Source organism: Gordionus sp. m RMFG-2023, chromosome 2 (assembly GCF_954871325.1).
Source record: "Gordionus sp. m RMFG-2023 chromosome 2, tfGorSpeb1-WG-v2, whole genome shotgun sequence".
Taxonomy (NCBI): Eukaryota; Metazoa; Nematomorpha; class Gordioida; order Chordodea; family Parachordodidae; genus Gordionus; species Gordionus sp. m RMFG-2023.
The window spans coordinates 25,634,158-25,654,664 of NC_088776.1; the positions used below are offsets into that span (position 1 = coordinate 25,634,158).

At 25.8% G+C, this 20,507-nt stretch overlaps 1 protein-coding gene across 1 annotated transcript; it reads right to left on the reverse strand.

The window, feature by feature from the left end:
- Positions 1 to 253: 253 nt before the first annotated feature.
- Positions 254 to 20,127, reverse strand: LOC135923650 (uncharacterized). Its single transcript, XM_065458516.1, has 3 exons — positions 20,041 to 20,127; positions 11,017 to 11,386; positions 254 to 919 (listed from the first exon to the last, which is right to left on the reverse strand). Exons 2-3 carry the CDS (start codon positions 11,321 to 11,323, stop codon positions 597 to 599), a joined length of 630 nt encoding a protein of 209 aa, XP_065314588.1. The 5' UTR covers positions 11,324 to 11,386; positions 20,041 to 20,127; the 3' UTR covers positions 254 to 596.
- Between the last annotated feature and the right edge of the window lie 380 nt (positions 20,128 to 20,507).

Genomic DNA, 20,507 nt, shown 5'->3' on the forward strand with positions numbered 1-20,507 from the left:
TGCCAACAGACATAAATTAGTGAGGTAGGGAAAAAAGATAAATTGAAATAGATTTAAAAGTCACCCTATTGTTATGACTTAACCTATGAATTTTTATTTTATTAAAATTATCTAATTATAATAAAATTATCATTTATAATCTTCATTAAATATTATTATAATTTATTATCATTTATAAGAGAAAAATAAAATTTATTTTATAATGTAATATCAGAATTTTTAAATGCTATAAATGACTCTAATTTTCTTTAAAATAAATATCACCGTCTAATAAAGAATAAAATAATAGATTGATTTAACAACAGAAATTTATAATAAAAATATAGATATAAATTTATCCGTGTTCAAAATATTCTAAAATTTATAAATGAAAATCCACATGATTATCTAAAAAAATACTTTTTTATAGGTTTAAAATAATAAGTACCAAATAATATTTATAACTTTGGTTAATCAGCGTGTTCCATATTTTTTGTGATCATATTTTAAGAAAATAATCAAATGAAATCAAATATCTAAAATCTGTATAGGATAAAAATAGTTTAGATGCTTGTGAATTTACGTCAATTTATTTCTTCGATTATTTTAAAGATCCCTCAATCCTTGCTAAGTGTAGAGCCTGGTTTGATTTCATCTCGCCCTTTTATGTCCACTAGAGTCGTTTTGTGATGGGTATCGGGAATAGTGAGAAGAAAAGATTTCCCCTCTCTTTCGGCCTCTTTTACTGGATCGGAAGATTGAGATTCCAAGGCCAGATTTTTGTAGAATTGGTACATAGCCAGGGCAGAAATAGCGCCGACTGCTATACTCTGCGCCACCACCCGCAACTGAACAAAGTAAGAGGAGGCCGAAACGTGAGCGGGGGCCTTGCGAAACCGGTATATGCCGAAGGCAGCTGCCCCAAAAAACCCGGCAACTCCTATATTATTTATATGTGAACAGAAGGATTGTTGTAATAAATAGACCTTTATATTTAAAAAAAATATGAATGAAATAAATGAGCTTCTTCCATAATATCATAAAAATCGGAGCAAAATTTAACATTTTTTTAAAACTTAAAATAATGCAATTTTAGAATATTTTTTTCGGATTTTATCTTTACGAAAAAATTATCATGGGTCGGAACGGGCAACTTATATAAATATTCGAGGCTATTACAAAAATAAATATATGGATGTGAAGGGCGAAGACAATTTTTAGTGTATGATTTGCAAATTGCAACATTATAACTTAACATTATCGTATCGGTAAAAAATAGTGAATCAGCGTTGCCATAAAAATTCTATTTTAAATACATAGAAAATTATAATTTAATTGGAAGTTAAAATTATATCAGGGTTTGAAGAAGGCATCTATCTATTTTACCCCAACCGATATCACTCTTAAAAGAAATGTTTGGCGAGGTTTTTATTAGGGCTGTGCCGATATTAAATATCGGATCGGCACCGATATTTAGCGTTTTCCAAAAATATCGGATCGGGCCATAAAAACCGATCCAATCTTTTTACTTTTCTTTTTTTTATTATTTTATGTATATTTATTTTACATATATTTATATATATATAAAAGCCTTGTCACAAAAATACCGTTACGTTGACACTGTCACACTTTCAATCTATAATATATATTTTAAAAATAGTTAAATTTAAAAAGTGCCTGAGACCCAATCGGCAAGAACGTCGCTTACAAATCTAATGAACTATTGGACTTAGGTTCGAATCCCGGCAAAAGTTTTATTTCTTAATCTGGCAAAATTAATAAAATAGAAGATACGATTCAAAGTTTGTAGTTCTTGGTAAATTTTTTGAGTTAATTACTATTTTATTATATTTTTAGATTCCTGCACAAGATACCATTCAACAAAAAGATACTGAAAATCAACAATCAAATTGTAGTACTGAAAATCAAGAGCAATGTATTATTGTTTCAAGATCCGTAACAGTAAATTTTTGTTTCAAATTTAGACATAACTGATACATTATATATATTTGTGGATTCCTGCCAACCATTCAACAATATGATACTGAATATCAACAATCAAATTGTAGTACTGAAAATCAAGAGTAATGTATTATTGTTTCAAGATCCTTAACAGTAAATTTTTGTCTTAAATTTAGACATACTGATTGTGTATATAAGTTAAAATTCAAACTATAAAATAGGTATTCTTATATTTTTAAATTTTAGCTGCCAGGAAGGTACAGTAAATTTTTGACTCAAATTTAGATATAACTGATCATTATTATAACATACAACTCCTTGGATTTTCTTCTATGAGGGCTAAAAATGATAATTTACAAAAATAAATTATGCATAACTTTTAAGTGTATATAAGTTAAAATTATAACTATTAAATAGGTATTCTTATATTTTTAAATTTTAGCTGCTAGGTACAGTAAATTTTTGTCTCAAATTTAGACATAACTGACGATTATTATAACATACAACTCCTTGGATTTTCTTCTATGAGGGCTAAAAATGATAATTTACAAAAATAAGTTATGCATAACTTTTAAGTGTATATAAGTTAAAATTATAACTATTAAATAGGTATTCTTATATTTTAAATTTTAGCTGCCAGGTAGGTACAGTAAATTTTTGTCTTAAATTTAGACATAACTGATCATTATTATAACATACAACTCCTTGGATTTTCTTCTATAGGGGCTAAAAATGATAATATACAAAAATAAGTTATGCATAACTTTTAAGTGTATATAAGTTAAAATTTAAACTATTAAATAGGTATTCTTATATTTTTAAATTTTAGCTGCCAAGTAGGCACAGTAAATTTTTGTCTCAAATTTAGAAACTGATCATTATTATAACATACAACTCCTTGGATTTTCTTCTATGAGGGCTAAAAATGTTAATTTACAAAAATAAGTTATGCATAACTTTTAAGTGTATATAAGAAAAATTATTTTTTAATTTTAAATATGGACTAGACATTAGCCTGAAAATTTTTTTTTGCAGAAATCACCAGGCCTGCTTAAAAAACCAAGCCAATGCAACTTTCATTGATTTTATTTTTAATTGAATTATGACTTTTATATATTTTATTTCAGTTCTCAACTAACAAAATTATTATGGTCTTTGGCGGGCTTGAGAAAATTTTCCCAACAATATGGTTTTCAGAGATTTACCTATCTCCAGGCTTGGGAAAAAATTACAAAATTATCATGGGTTGGCCAGGTTTGAGAAAAAAAATTTCAGGCCAATGTCTGGTCCATATTTAAAATTAAAAAATTTTCAAGCATATCTATTTTAAATTTTATCCAATATGATTTCTATCACAAATTTAAATATTATTCTAAATATAAAATAATTTAAGATATTATTAAATTACGAAATAAATGGAATATAAAATTAAATTTAAGACATTTTTATTAAATTACAATAGAAATAAATGGCAAAATTTTATGAAAGTTGCATGGGACTTGGTTTTTTGATCAGGCCTGGCTATGTCTGCAAAAAAATTTCAGGTCAATGTCTACCCCATATTTAAAATTAAAAAATTCCCAAGAATTTTAAATTTTATTCAATATGATTTCTACAAATTTAAATTTTATTCTAAATATAAAAATAAAATTAAATTTAAGACATTATTAAATTACAATAGAAATAAATGGCAAAATATTGGGAAAGTTGCATGGGACGTGGTTTTTTGATCAGGCCTGCTGTGTCTGCAAAACAAAATTTTGAGACCAATGTCTAGCCCATATTTAAAATTCAAAAATTTAGAAGCATCTCTATTTTGAATTTCACCTAATATGATTCCTATCACAAATTCAAATTTTGATATTTCTAATACCCTTAATGCTCACGGGTTACATTGCAACAATTTTATCTCTTTTTCTCCTAAATTTTACTATAAAGCATATTTAGTACCGTATATACAAACTAACTAATTATCCCTCTCAACCAGGGTTGCCAGGTCAAAATTTTCAAATTGTGGGAGAAATTAGGTATTTTGTGGGAGAAATATAAAAATTGTGGGAGAAATTGCTAAAAAAATTTTTCGGCCCGCAAAGGCCCGGCCTGCGGCCGGGATTTAGAATTGACTTAGCTATCCGCTTATTATTTTTTATAAATATAAAATCTAATCTAAAATAAAATAGGTAATTATTTTTCAAAATAAAATAGCCAACTATTTAAAATAAAATAGGTAACTCTTTAAAAATAGCCAACTATTTTACAAAATAAAATAGCCAACTATTTTTCAAAATAAAATATCCAACTCTTTTTCAAAATAAAATAGGTAACTATTTTCCAAAATAAAATACGCAACTATTTTTCAAAATAGGTAATTACTGTACGACACAAAATTTCTTAGAGTACTATCTTTATTATTAAAATAACATATTGATTTATTATAATATATTAATTTTGTTTAAAAATAATAACCAACGATCTTTTTTAATTACAAAAGAATGTTAACAAGATAAAATTTTATAAAAAAATTGTAATTTTACAATGTAAAAAAATAAATGTATAAATAAGATTTTATAAAAAAACAAACAATTTTAAATTTACAATGTAAAAAATATTTATAATCAGTGCGGGGAAGTTGTTCTACAGTATTTAGTTAATACAATGGGGGAAGGGAATATGATATTTTGAGGTATCAAAAATCTTCAAAGCATAAATCAGTACAGGGCATTCTATCAACATCTATTGCAAAACAAAAATATTCTTCAAAAATTAGAAATAATATAGATGCAACTACAGTTGCGGAAATGGTAAATACCTATCATGCAGTACAACATTCAGAGAGTTACTCAACATCTCAATGTTGGTAGAATCTTTCCCCATAATATTTAACGACTAATATAAATGAAAAGTATACTTTGTAGAACACAAAATGAGCAAGGCTATCAACAATGTTTTAGGATATAAATCCAGAAGGTCAATTCTTGACGATTTGAAAGATGTGCAAACATATGCAATTCTAACAGATCTAATAAGGAGATATCAAAACATTTCCCTTGATCCTCCCCTATTTCAACAAAATTAATGTCATTTCAATAAAACTATTAAAAAAAATTTCTCCAGATATGAAATATCCAAAGACATAGCTAACCATATATAATGGTAAATATGGCAGATTTGGCATTACCAATGAATTGCATGGCAGCTTTCTGATCTGATAATTCCTCAGTGAATTTGGCAAAAACCATAGTGTATTTACAGAATTGAGTCAGCATAATATTGGTTGACAGGTTCCTCCTAATACGCGCCATCGTAGAATTTTAAAATTTTACAAACCTTTAAAAAATAAATAGATTATAAAAGCTGTCCTATTTGAAAAAAAATTTCAAAAATAAATGGCAGAAGTATATTTAGGAATTTTACATATAGGAAATCTACTATATGCTGTTAATATGCAGTTGCAATCAGAAGAATATAATTTAATAAAGGCTCACTAAATTATGCTGCAGAAATACCAAAGTAATCCACTTCTAAAAGTTCTATTCTTCTATGAAAATGGAGTGGAGCACTGCAATTATAGAATCTAGAAATTTAAAATATATTTATAATAATTATACATACTATTCTAACTTCAAATTTTGAAAATGTCGAATGGATTGGATTGGATGGAAAATTTAAAATTAGCGGAAAAATAAAATAAAAGAACTAGACATATTTTTCGAATAAATATTTAAAATTTATTTTAAAAATATAAAAATAATCAAATACTGTTTCTCAAAATTATTATTTATATATTAAAAACATTAAAATGCTAAAAAAAAATTTGTGTGAGAAATTAAAAAATTGTGGGAGATTTTTGTGGGAGATTTCGAATTGTGGGAGTTTTGTGGGAGTGAGATGTATGTGGGTAAACTAAAAAATTGTGGGAGACTCCCACTGATGGGGGGAGGCATGGCAACCCTGCTCTCAACCCGGTCATTCTCGTCGGGTTATTAGCTAGTTAATAATATTTTCTTTAAACAATTCAAATGCACAACACCCCTTAAATTTTATTTATTTTTTAAAATAGATTTATAGTATTTTAAAAGTTTTTTATAAAAATAGAAAGGAACACCCAGAATTTTATTTATTTTAATTCTTTTTAAATAATAACGCCTTTTATTATTTATATTTTAAATAAAAGAATTTTTTTAAATATGGTATCTGAATTATGGAAATATTTTACAAGAGACAATGATAATTTTGGAAAATGAGTTATCTGCAGAATTCTAATTTCAAGGGGAAGAATAATGAAAAATTCATTTAATACTACCAATACTTTTTTAAATTATTGTAGAAATAAAAAAATTAAATTAAATGCATAATTCGGTTTTAATTACATTTGGTCCAAAGAGGGGTAGTAAAAAATCCATATAAATAACGGATAGGGTTTGAATCAATATCGGATGATATCGGATCGGTGAAAAATATGTGGATCGGCACAGCCTTAGTTTTAATTTATTCTGTATAAACAAACAAAGTCAAAATCGGCGATTAATCTGGACCGATGCACTAGTACCGGACCCTGGTCTTTTAAAAAAGGTCGATCCAGACTGTTATCCCAGACCGGTCTTTTTATATTTTTTGGTATTTTAAAAATATTTTCGTTTTTACCTAATTCAATTTTTATATTGGGAGGGCCTATAAGTAAAATGCTTTTTGAAAAACTTATAATTTTCATATTACAAAATAAAAATGAGCTAAAATAACTCCTCTAGAAGAATAACATAAAATAAAATATACAAAAAAAAATTATATTAATTGATTAATGAAGCAAATTTAAATATTAATAAAAGAACCGGTCCGGAACGTAAAAAATAAGACTGATCCGGATTGTGGACCTCAAAAAGATAGGTCTGTCAATCGGCCCAGATTTTACAATGCGAACATGCAGTAAATTATGTGCAAAATGAAATCTTCTTTAAATGTATTTAGATTATGTATAAGTATTTTACAATTTTGTAAAAATAAATATTAATTTTCAGGTAAAAAGTTCCATGTTTAATTTCAAGGGTTGGGAAAATAGGATCAATTTTATGCACGGCCTTATTTTTTTAAAAAAAAGGAATGGCATTCGTTACCTTTTTAAAAGTAACTAGTAAGTAATTTCATTTTTTAGAGTAACTAAAATGTAAAACGTTACTCGTTATTTAAATATGGAATTTTTTTTTTATTATATATTGTATTTATTTAAATATTAAATAATTTAAGCCGTTTAATTCAGATCAATCACTCAGAATTTGATTAATGTTAAACGGGTCAAAAGAACCAAGAGTAAGACCCATTTTTAATAATACACAGATGGAGTTATGCAATCGTTTCCAATCTAGTAAAAATACCCCAGAGCACACAACCACTGTTGTTTGATAATTATATAAAAGTATATATATACAAAAGAATTACAAATAAAATTCATTATTGTTTTTAAACTTTAATCGATATAATATTTGGCGACGAAGTAAAAAAAGTCGCGGTCTTTGGTCAAGTTATATATTATATAGAGTATATTTTTTTTTCTGTTTATAAAAAAATAATAATAATAGATTTGTTAAGAAATTATGGATAAAATTATATTACAGGAATTTAAAAACGATGAATGTTCTATTGACGACTATATAGACTACATAAAATACATACTGAATGTTAAAAATATTCCTCAAACTGAAGTCACTTTGAAAAAATTATTTATAGCTTATGGAGGAATAAATATTATATGATATAAAAAAATTACTCTTCCCAAGAAAAATTGATGATGTAATATGGGCAGATTATATACAAAATTGCAAAACAACTTTATAAAGATGAAAGAACTGTTCTGACATCTAGAATTGATTTCATCAGATTAAGTCGCGGACCTACAGAATCCGTTTTGAGTATTTAAAAACTATAAGGAGCTAGCCCGAAGATGCGAATTTGAATATAATGTAGAACTAAGAATTCGCGATTAATTAATCGCTGGACTAACAACTAGATAAAGAACTACGTTTATGATACCCAGACATTAAAGACGAAGACCAACCGTTAATCTTAAACAAAGTTGTAGAATTGGCCTTAACGACGAAATAAATAATACAATTAAAATGGTTTATAAAATCAAAGAGACGGCCAAATATAATGATAATAATAATAAACGATTAAATCAAAATGATAATAATAATCGGCAGTATAATGATAATCGGCAATATCAAAATGATAATGGTTATAATAACTACCACACAAATAATAATAATCCGTGTTATTTTTGTAATCGTTTTCATGCAATTCGAAATTGTCCAGCATATGGAAAAAGGTGCAACAAATGTAAGAAACCACACCACTTTGCCGTGTGTTGTAAAACTAGAGGAAATATTTATGGTACAAATTATAACAATAGCGACGACGATTCAGATTTCTCGATAAGAAAAGTCTACAAATATGGACAGCACAATTACGGTATTGTTAAACAATCACGAAATTAAAATGGAATATGATACAGGTTCAGCAGTAACCATCATTAATGCAACAATATGGAATAAAATTGGGAGGCCAAAACTTAGAATGGCTAGAGCTCCAACTACATATGAAAATAATAGAATAAAAATTATGGGCGAAGCTTATGTAAAAGTGCAATTAGATGATAAAATAAAATGGCTTCTGCTATTAGTTACAAAAACAAATGATGCAGCACTATTTGGATTTCCATGGATTATAGAATTTGATCTATCGTTGCCAACAAATATAAAAGTAAATAGGATCAGCAATAAATAAAATAATAATGAAATATGATGAATTGGGAGGCCAAAACTTAGAATGGCTAGAGCTCCAACTACATATGGAAATAATAGAATAAAAATTATGGGCGAAGCTTATGTAAAAGTGCAATTAGATGATAAAATAAAATGGCTTCCGCTATTAGTTATAAAACAAATGATGAAGCACTATTTGGATTTCCATGGATTATAGAATTTGATCTATCGTTGCCAACAAATGTAAAAGTAAATAGGATCAGCAATAAATAAAATAATAATGAAAACATGAAATATGATTACGATATCATGTACAAGAATGGCGCTAATAATATAATTGCAAATGCTTTATCGCGAAATTAAATAGAGAAAAATAATGATAGAATAACAAGCGAAAATAACAGTGAATTATTTAAGAAATCTTACTTATGACACATTAACTCTAACTAGAAAAGAACTTAGAGATGAAACCGCAAAATCCAGTTTTAAGAAGAGTAAAAATATTAATAAATGATACAAATATACAAAATCAAGCACCAGAATTACAAGCTTTTAGAACAAGAATAGATGAAATAGAAAATGACATTTCGAGACATTATATATGGTGGGAACAATTAGATAAGGATGTCGAAAAAGTTAACAACTGTAGTGGATGTCAAAAACAATGCAGAGATATACCAGGGGTTGCCGTATACCAGGGGAATCCGCCATCACAATCCTGGAAAAGAGAAGAAGAAAAAGAAAAAAAACGTACAAAACTGTACTAAAACATATCGACCAACTACGAATAAAGGAAGAACCAGTTGAACCCAAATCAATAAAAACAAATGACATTATAAAGTTAGGAGATGATAAAAGATTAGAAACAAATAGATGAACTTGAACTTGGTAAACAAAAAGATTGATAGAAGATCTTAACTTGGTGGGAAGTAAGATATATGTTATATCTTACTTAATATCTTATATATTTTAAAAGGTTATAATTTGAATATTATATTTGTAATAGAATATTATAACTTTCCTACATTTAATATTATATTATCGAGGTTAAACAAATTGCATATTATTAGAAGTTAAATTTGATAATTATATAAAAGTATATATATATAAAAGAATTACAAATAAAATTCATTATTGTTTTTAAACTTTAATCGATATAATAACCACCTAGTTAGTTTTAAAAAAAACCAAATCCATACTGAATTCGAACCCATGGCATATGTAAGTATTATGCGCATTCACCGACTAGGCCACAGACGCTTTTCGAAATCTATAATTTTAATATTTATACCATGTGATAGTGGCGATTAAACAAAAAAATGTTAAATGCAGATTTGTTAGACGATACCTTTGGCATTATTTAGCATAAGCCCCAAAGTTCTTCATTTTTATTTTATTTATTATACTTTTTTGTTGAATTTTATAAACAGAGCGAAAACTGTGTTGAGCACGCTTATAATCAAAATTTTAAAAATCAATAAAAAAATAATTATAAAACGAACTTATCTTATGGGGGAAGGAGGGGGGGGGCAAAATTTTATTTGTGGACAATCATTATTGTATTTATTTTTTAAGGGGTGGGGGAGGTTTTTTTTGTAAGCCATTAACAAATTTGGACGCCAAACTTGAGGGCCGGAAAGTCCCCTTCCTCATGACTATTGAGCTGCTTATCTTACTAAGTTTAGTCTTGAATAGACCCATCGGCATTTAATTTTTTGATAGATTTTTTATATAGTATAGAAATTTTAAGTATTGTAATAAAACACTTTTTGGTTTGGAAAGGCTTCGTTGAAAAATAAATTTGAATTTAAACCTATATTACTAGCAGAGATACTAATACCAATGCCAATCAACATCGTTGAAGAAGCCTATAGCTAAAATCGCGAAGATTACTTAATAAAAAAATATCTTATATGTTAAAATCCAACCTAAGATTATATAAATCTAATTTTATTTGTTATTTAATAAAAAAAAAAAGTTAAAATTATTTTATCAATTCTTTATAAAAAAAATTCCGCCAGCTGGCTTTTGAACCGAAATTAATGATATAAAATTAATATATATCGTTATATAACGATAGAAATAATAAATTTAGTGTCATTTTAATATTTCTTTACAATAATAAATTGTCTTGGTTTAAACTAATCAATGGGTAAAAGATTAAGGTATCGCATCTCTGATTCCTAGTGTAATTTTAAGGATTATTTTAACCTAAAATAGCATATTCTTAATGAGGGCAGTGGTTGAAAATAATTAGCAGGTGGACCCGCAAAAAACTGGAATATTTTTAATCTTTAGTGTAGCCATTTATATTATATACCAAGCGGTACCAGAGGAGCATCGGCTACTTTTCGAGTGGCCTTTTTGAAGGTACTTTCGCTGGCAAATTCCTCGTACTCTTGCAAAGTTGGTTTGTTCGGTAAAGAGCCCAGTTTGTGTCCAGGAAAGCGAGTAGGATGGTTGGGTAATTTGTGAAGTTGGAACCCGAGGGGCTTGGCCGTTTCCTCTGGAGTGCGAGGCTCCGTCATAAACTGCGGTATTATGCCGTGGGCGTGGTGAGTTGGTTTATCATCTTCCATAACTAGAGTTGGTGTCTCATCCTTCGGGCTATGACCGGTAAACGACATTCGGACTATGTATGTATAATGATAAGTAAGGGGATTAGATAGGCGCGATAAGGGAGTGTGTGGCTAGATTTGAAATCGTATGAAATGTAAATAAAATTAGATAAAAAATTATAATTTAAAGGTTAATGATGTGATTATTTTAAAATATCTAATTTATCATCAGGTTAAGGTTAGAAATTGTTCAAACCAGGTCAAAATTTTATAGGACTGTGAACTTCTAAAGTAAAGGGCTGCCAAATAATACAAATACAACTAGAGATGCACAGCGCGGAACTTGGAATCGAACATTATTTTAAGAATCGGACAAGTATTTGAATATGCCGATTTCCTATATTATATTCCTAATAATATAATTGATAAAAAGTATTTACGTGGTGAGAAAAACGTGAAAAAAAATACGCGTTGTAAAGTTCATTCGACTTCCAATTTAATGGAGCTCAGGAATTTGTTTAAATTAAACAAGAAAGTGGGTATCACCTGAATCTTAATATAGTCTAATAAATGATATCGATGATAATCAGAAAAACACGAGTTGTTAAATATCTAAGTATGTAATGCTGTTTACATTCTCATAAAAGGTATCTTATCAGAATTTTTAGTTGTATCTGTATAAATTACTTGATACAATTTTATTTGACATTTTTATTATATTAAAATATTTAATCCTCTTTTTTAAAATTATTAAATATCTGACTGAATTTATTTTATACAGTTAAAATAAACAAGACAAATTTTATTTTACATAATGGATGACCAGAAAAATAACCAAAGATTTAATATTAGATTTATTTTCAGCATCAGGATATGGCTACAAATTTTGATACCCACTAATTTTTTAAGAGTGTAAGGATTTTACCAATTTAAAGATCTCAATATAAAGCATAATTCATAAAGTATAACCAATACCTGGCTTTCAGTGGAAAGGCTTTTTAGGCTAAGGCCACATCAGAGGTTATAGCTTCTAATAGCATTGTGTTAAAGGATAACAAGTCAAAAAATCGAGAGTTGAAAAATATCGTTTTTTCAAATATGGATATTTTAAGCGTTTTCTTGGTATAGATATTATCGGTCCATACCAAGTTTGTATCACTGGTATAGGTTTTATCGATATTGGATAAAAAACGGTATCGGAGCATCTCTGATACTATATTTATATCTGATTTCTAATTCTTTCTATTAGTTGTATAATGGCCATTTCGTGCATTTTGAAAAAATTAAAAAGAGTTATGTTAAAATTTTCACCAGGGTTGAAAATAGTTGGATAAAAAATGTTTAAGGGAAATATATGTTTCATTTCCAGGGAAAATGCAACGATCTGAATTTCCAAAACTTAAATCACTATTTTAATATTTCAAACAAAAGGTTTCAAACCGGTTCGGTTCGCTTTTTATGAAATATAAGTTACGATGTTTACTCCCGCTCCTTAATTTTAATTATGCATATAAAAACTCAATAATTAGTAAGGCTGTGCAGATCAACAACATTTTCACCTATCCGATCTTACTACAAAGCGATTTTTATTTCACATTTATCTTAAAACCAATGTCATAAAATCAATATTTTCTATTCAAAAAATAGCCAAATAACTTCCATGAAAGTTAAAGTGTATTTTTTATCAAAATCATCTCATTTAAACAAAATTGGTGAATCAAGATTTTAGCTAAAATATTATTACTTATGTCTCGAAATTTCGCTAATAAATGTTCAAACTTATTTAGCACAATGAATAATCTTAGTGTTTGGATAACCCCTCATTCACAGTTGGAGCAAATTAGCGGCGAAGTAAACAAAATATGCTGTATCTTTATATTCTTTGCCACGAATTCGCACTAATTATAAATGAAGTTAATTTATTTTGGCTAAAATCTTGAGTTATATATTTTTTTAATCGGCTAAATCGAGCCATCAAACAACACTAGCTTTATTATTATGTTCCATTTGAATTTCAAATTAATGACTGTAAAATGTGGGCTATTAAAACTCAAATTAATTAAAATAACAATGAAATATTATATCATCATTTTTAAATAATTTTTTTTAAATTTCGCATATGTTATGTTATCCTACTCCAAGTAAAATTAAATTGAAAACAATATTTTTTTTATGCATTATTTCATTCCTTCAAAGTTCGTTTTCTTTTCATTAGAATCTGACTTTAACATGAAGTTTAATCAATTAATGGATAAGAGATAAATTTTAATCCGCATTCTCTCTATACCTATATAATAGTATAGTTAGTACCAGGGTTGGATATTTGGCCGGTCAAATACGACTAAGCCAATTTACCGATATTTGAAAATTCAATTAAATGTTTTTATGACAGTACTCACTTTATAACGACACTATCGGCGGTTGGAGCATGTTTTAAAAATCTTCAGCGGCCGGTGGAGAGCCACTTTTTAGCCGCCGTCAAGATAGGCGGCGTGCATCAAGATTAACTTTTTATAATTAAATTCATAATGATTTTTTTTAAGAGAAGATAAATTAAATAAAATTAAAAATAAAATACACTAAGATTATTTATTTTTACATCTTAATTGAAAAGGAAATTTATAAATTCAAACTCAATTTTGTAATTTATAAGTTATCATATATAAAAATTATTTAATAAGAATGATCTTGAATTCAACGTCAACCCAGCGTGAAGAAAACCTTTTTAGTTGGTGTGCCAGTTGCCGGATAAAGAATTTTTCTGGCTAGCGTGGCAAGATTCTGAAGTTTGCTCTTTTCTCTCAAAAATTTATACTATACTGTGAATGGTGCTTTCCGTGAAAATATGGCATTGTTTTCAAAGTACCTAAAGTGAGTGGTATCCTAATTAGTGCTTGTTGTAGAATGTGTATTTGCAAACTTTGTCAAATAATTTGTATAAGATATATCCTCTTGGATTTTTAAATTTACTAATCTAATATCATACTCAAGTCTAATATATTAATTTTTAATAAATTCCGACTATGTGCAATTTCACTTTATTAAATATTTTTTTGACCCAATTTTTAATTTTTGCAATCTTGGATCTAGAAAAAAAAACCAACATCTAGATAATTTTTGAAATATATAGGTAAATTAAAATACTTACAATATTATCTGTGGATCGCAAACAGGAAATCATATCACAAGGTTTTTGAACAATTTTCTTAATCAGTGGCGTAGGCATTGGGGGGGGGGGTGTTTGGGGGTTCAAATCTTCCCATAAAAAATGAAAAAAAAATTATTTTTTTTTTAAAATTTTATTTTTAAAATTTTTAAATTAAAATTTAATAAATTCTTAATAAACGCTTGATTCTTATGTTTTAAATTTATTATAAATAATAATAGATATACACATTTGATTATTTTTATATTTATTTTTGGTTTGCAGCTATTTCGCACCACCCAAAAAAGGGAGTTATTTATTCAAACGTATCATGATATTGACTCAAAAAATCAAAAAAAAAAACTAAAAAGATTTGGTCCGACCAGATTCATCGACAAGAGTCGGTAAAACTCTTTATTGAACTATATGATTTTGTCTTTGCAGCACTAGAATTTTATATATCAAGCAAGGAAAAAGATGCCGAAAATCTTTTGCAGGCTATTATTAAGCCACAGTTTTTAATTTCAATTCAATGTGTATATTTTTTATTTAATTATACATATGATTTTAGCAAAATGCTACAAAAAATTGATTTGGATTTAAGGGAGATTATGAATAGAGCAAAGGATATTGTTGAAATAATAACAAATATCAGAGAGAATGTGGATGAAAAATTTCATGAAATATATGAAAAAATAAAGGAGATTGCTAATATGTTTGGAATTGAAATATTTAAACCTAGAGTAGTCTCTAGACAATCCAATCGATCATATATTGATGCATTTACGATTGAGGATTTTTATAAAATAAACATTTTTATTCCCCTTATTGATTCATTTTTATTTCAATTAAAAGAAAGATTTATTAGTCATAATTTTATTTTCTTTTGCCGGTTGAGTCTAAACTGTTGATTACACTTGAAACACGAGAGGATATTAAAAAATCTCAGAGTTTTATACTGATGATTTAGTAGGTTCATATGATAAGTTACTTTGTGATGTTGAATTTTTGTATAAAAATCTACAGAATAGGGTATTCTTTGAGACCAAAAAATGCTCTGCAGGCCCTTTCCATGTGTAATTGCATTTTAGATTCCCTGCCTAATATCAAAACATTATTAATTATTTTAGCTACCTTGCCAATTAGTACCTGCACTAATGAAAGGTCTTTTTCAACTTTAAAAAGGTTAATAACCTATTTAAGAAACACAACCGGTGAAAAACGTTTAAATGGATTAGCCCTATTGAATATTTATAAGGAGATTATTTTAGATAAAAATTTGATTCTAGATGAATTAGCAAAATCTCAGAGAAAAGTAGACCTCTCTTTTTAAATTCAAATCAAAAAATAGCAATAAAATTTTATTAGTTTTAATATATAATCAATTTTTTTGTAAAAAAAGTATTATATATAAGATAATATCATCATATTTTTTTAAATACCATTATTTGCATAAGAATTACACATATTTTATATAATTGTAAAAAATTACTTTTTTTAAATAGAGACTTTATACATTATAATTTTTAATATTAAAATCTGTATTATATAAAATATCAACATTTTGAAAATATTTTAATTAATAAAAATATACACATGATTAAATAAAGGAATGTAAAATATATAATAAAATACCCTAAAATTTTGTTATATGAAAATATAAAACAATTTAAACAAATCCAAAAATATAAGCAATAAAGTGTTCAAAAAAAGGGAAGTTTGGGGGGGGGGGTGAAGACCCCCCCCCATGATAAAATCCTGGCTACGCCACTGTTCTTAATAAGTAAATAACCTAGCTACCATTATTATTTATTATTAAATCGTCTCTATTTCACGTTTGAAAAGTAATGTTATGTTTAATGTATATCCTTTTGTGAAGATAAAAATTAAACTGTTTCTTTAAATTTTGAAAGAAAAATTAATATTCCTCTATGAGATCCAAATCATAGTTTGAAGGTTAGAGATAGGGTTGACCAATAAAAATTAATTTGATTTAAATCAATATTATTAATAAGATACTTAATATAAGGAAAGATAAAGATTTAGATTATTTTAGAATTAAATAATTATATAAATTTTCTAAATATTAGTAATATCATTACTTCTTAGATAAAAATAATACTGAATTTATTTTGTATTTCATTGTTTCAATATAATTCTAATCTCAAAATAAATGAGAAATTATTTAATATTGAAAAAAAAAATTAGTTTATTAAATTCATAGCTAGGAACCCTCTTTCTAAAAAAGAGTACTGGTTCAGTGAAAAATCTCTGAACTTTGTTCAGGTTCAGGATTTGCTGTCCATTAAAATAAAGATAGTAAAAATGCAGAAACATAAGTTTTAGAATTTATTTTATATTTCGCTTTTGCCATAAAAATAATTTTATCATTATAATTATACAAAACAATTTAAAAAATAATATTCTATTTGTTTTTAAAAATTTTATAAGAGAATTATCATATCTTCCAAAATCAAAACTTTTCCTACATTCCTAAGTTTGGAATATACCCCATATGATTACAATACTCTACTGAAGCTGTTGATTATTTTACTATGAATTAAATGGTTTTGCTAACCATCATTCATTTTTTATTATTTCATCTGAAACCAGAATTTTATTAAATGAGTCAGATGTAGCTTGGAGTTTTACCATGATTGATAGATAAGAGATTAATTAAAGATATAAAATTAGCTATGTTCCACAGCCACTTCAGTTTGATTGTTTGTTAGATTTAAACATAATTGAGGGTTAGATGATAAGATAAGAAATGTATGTGAAGACATTATATTAATATCAATTTTCAGTATGGTGGGTTATAAAAACAACTATTTAATAATAATTAAATAATAAACTAATCTAATTTATAAATTTTTTTAAAATTTTGTCAAATAACCAGGCATTTTAAAAATGATTAGATTTCTTATTTGATTTGTGTAACATTTTGTTATAAACAATTGATTTATTCTCAGAAAATTAAACCATATTTATCATAATATACCTTAAAAACTTCTTTTTTTTTTAATGTGAAATTTTTTTATTAAAAAGTTTCAAATATACATATTTATAATTTGAATAAAATAAATGTATACAATTTACAATAAAAGGATAAGCTATATAAAAATAAAAAAAATCTATATTAGTTATTTAAAAAAAAGGTAATAAAATACTGTAATGTAATATAAAAAAAAGAGTAAGAATAAGGTGCATATGGCACCATCTAGTTTCTATCAGAAAAAGGGAGGAGAGGGAGAATTTTAAAAATTTTAAACAATTGCCACAAACTAATAATCAAGATTATTTAAAATTAAGGGTATTTACGAATATTTTAAATTTGGCTATAGCATCAGGACACTCCATTGGGAAATAACAGTATCTAATTAAAAATAATAAAACTACCATTATTTTATTAGTCAAAAAATAAAATTTTAAATTCATTTAGAAGTTTTATTTAAGAATATTTATAATAGTATTCATTTAAGAAAATGAATGTATATTGAATAGTTAAATTTTTTAAAACAGTATGCATATGTTAACGGATTTTTGATTGATATTCGGTTTTACATTTGTAAAAATATTAAATTAGCTCTACTTATCAATATATATTTTTCAATATTTTACTAACCAGATTTCCTGAAGCATTAACTTTTACTTAAAAAGATTACTAAGATAAAAAAATTATGATATATGATATTTTTCAATCTAAAGTAACTTCTAATTCAATTATTAGTATTTGGTTTAAATTACAATTTTAATAAAAAAATATCACAAATTTTGCCAACAGCAGTTAGAGATAATGTTCTCCAATTCCTACCAAAACATAATTAGATTTTTATTTGGTTGGGACATTTAATTTTAATATTATCATTTTGAATGGCATTATAGTTGTTATCATTGGAATTGCTAATTTGAAAACCAGTATTAAGGTATGGATCAGTGCTGAAAATCTAGCATATCCTATGTAAAATCTATTGTATTTGGTGGCATTATATAATTACAAAGGGATCAATCATTAATATAAAATTGTAAAAAATACGAAAAACATTTTAAAAGCATAATTTTCATAAAAAGAGCTTTTTGGCATGATCAAAAATATTGGGGGGCACACAAATTAGTTATACTTATAATAGATATTTATAAAATTTTATTTTTAATATAATATTAGAAGAATTTATCTAAATGATTTTAATTATAAGTGCTTTCTATATTATACTTTTATTTAAAAAAAGTAAAATGATTATTATAAAGGTAATTACTGTCAGTGTCAGTTTGATATCTATGGATATTTGCCCATAATATTATTTTGATTGAAAAAGTAGGATTAATTATTATTTGCATTTATTTTTGCTTACTGCCTTAGATTGTAATGGGTAGTTAGTTTTATCAGTGAGATAAAATTTGCAATATAATTTAATAATTAATTGGCTAGATATACATATTTAATTGTGATGGAATAAATTAATAAAAATTAATTTAAAATAATACAAACAATGTAGATAAATTATATGGTTACCAATGATTATTTTAAATACTACCTATATACAATCTTCTGATTTTATATAATAATCATTTCTAGCATTTCAGTGTTTAAAAAAAATAAAATATTTAGTGTTTTCTTATTTTATTTTAATTTTCCAAAAATAAGAAAACACTCTAAATATCAACTTAAAATTTTAAGAGCAATAAAATTATATATATGTGGATAACATTGTTAAAAAATAAAATTTAATAAAGGAATAATTTGCATGATTTTGACTTTAGGCATAACATATCTAAAATTTAAATTTTGACAAAGATCAAAAATAATCATCATTCCAAATATCTTTATTTTAAAGATTGGAATGATCCCTATGAATTTCTAAACCAAAATAAACTATTATAAATTTGTTCCAAAATGATAACTCTTAACATTTTATGCTAATAACTTGAATGGAACTAAACCATTATGCCTAGAATTGACCCGATTATTGGTTACTTACAAGGTATGATAAATTAACAGTGGTACATTGTTAAAAATATTTTAATTGTCATCACTCATTTTATTTATGACAAAATTTCTATGTCAAGAGATAAGTAAATGTAATATATCAATCATTCAAATATTGGTATAAGCATTATGCCTTTTTTAGATTAAAAAGTAGTAGCACACATGTATCTACTCATCAATAAAAGCAATAGTTATACCTTTATGAATAATTTATTTCTTAATTAAAATGATTAATAAAATGTATAAAATATAAGTAAAATAATTTTATGTAGGTTATAAATTATTAAATTAGTTATGAATTTAAACAAATTAAAGAAATATCTTTTAAAAATTTAATTAACTTATTTATTAACAATTCAATTAATAATATCAAATTAATATGGTTAAAAATATATTGTATTAGTATTTTATCATAAAAAAATATCATTAACAGTGTCTAGCTCACTTTATATGCATAAAGTTCATATAAACTAATAAAAATTCTGTCAAAATTTTACAAAAACTTATTGAAATTCAGGATTAACTATAAAAACTTTGTATACATTAATTTATCGTAAAGCAAATTTATTAAAGCCTTAACATATTTAAAATATAAAAAATAATCTAGCTAAGTGTTGTAAGTATAATTGTATATATGACAATTTGGCAATTTACCTTTTAAAGTCTGAATGAATATACTGTGCCTAATATAAAAAGGGTTGACATGATGGGTTACGTGTGAAATCACTCAATCATTTGACACCATTGTCAATCATTTATCGTCATAATAATATAAATTTTTGATTTAAAAAAATAAAAATATCATAATTGTGGATGAAAATTATATTAATACCAATATTGACTGACGATTAATGCAGTTAAAATTGTACATACATTAAGGTCTGCCATTGGAGGCCTTTGGCCTAACTGCCATTAAATACTACATTATTTTTATAAATATATTGATATTCAGCATCAATGCATTTTTATTTCTTATTAAATAAATATTTTAAAATGTTTTATAACTAATTTGATAAAATTTATTACTAGTCAATTAAAATAATATAATAGTTTAGTAACTATACAAAATTAGTTTAATCGAAAAAAAATAAAAAAATAGCATACACGAAGAAAAAAATAAG